The sequence below is a fragment of the Gavialis gangeticus genome, unplaced genomic scaffold, assembly GCF_001723915.1.
Source record: "Gavialis gangeticus isolate Ggan-Ray unplaced genomic scaffold, GavGan_comp1, whole genome shotgun sequence".
Classification (NCBI taxonomy): Eukaryota; Metazoa; Chordata; order Crocodylia; family Gavialidae; genus Gavialis; species Gavialis gangeticus.
In genome coordinates this window covers 28,663,661-28,664,043 of record NW_017729032.1, presented here as the reverse complement: position 1 = coordinate 28,664,043, position 383 = coordinate 28,663,661, and the positions used below count along the sequence as shown (strand labels likewise).

Sequence of the window (383 nt, the reverse complement as noted above, 5' to 3'; positions counted from 1 at the left end):
CTATGGGTTGGGATGGACTTCACTTGTGCTCCTTCTGTCAGGGAGCCACCCATGATGATCACTCTGCATTTCTTCTTTGGAGTGGTTACAAGTTGCCTTTCTTCCTCTAGTGAAGGAGCTGGTAGCTCAACTGGTGCTGTGATGGGTTCATATCTGTTGTTTAGTTCCAGGGGGGTGGTGACCCTGGTGCAGGGTGGCTTGAAGAAGGAGTCGGGCAGCTTGCGGAGCCGCATGGGCAGCGTGTGCGGCACGTTGGCGCCCTTGGGGTTCATGACGGCGTTGAACAGCGCCTCCAGGTCGGTCTCCGAGTCGCCCCGCACGTGCACGATCTGGTGCCCGGCCGGTGGCGGCCCCGCGCCCGGGGGCTGCGCCGCGCCCGCCCC

The 383-nt window shown here is 62.4% G+C and overlaps 1 protein-coding gene across 1 annotated transcript in view; it reads right to left on the bottom strand.

The window, feature by feature from the left end:
• YAP1 (Yes associated protein 1) overlaps positions 1 to 371 on the bottom strand; it is a 154,532-nt gene extending 154,161 nt beyond the window's left edge. The window contains exon 1 of the mRNA XM_019524163.1: positions 183 to 371. Within this exon, the coding sequence (XP_019379708.1) occupies positions 183 to 272 (90 nt within the window). The 5' untranslated portion in view covers positions 273 to 371. The remainder of the gene's footprint in view (positions 1 to 182) is intronic.
• Between the last annotated feature and the right edge of the window lie 12 nt (positions 372 to 383).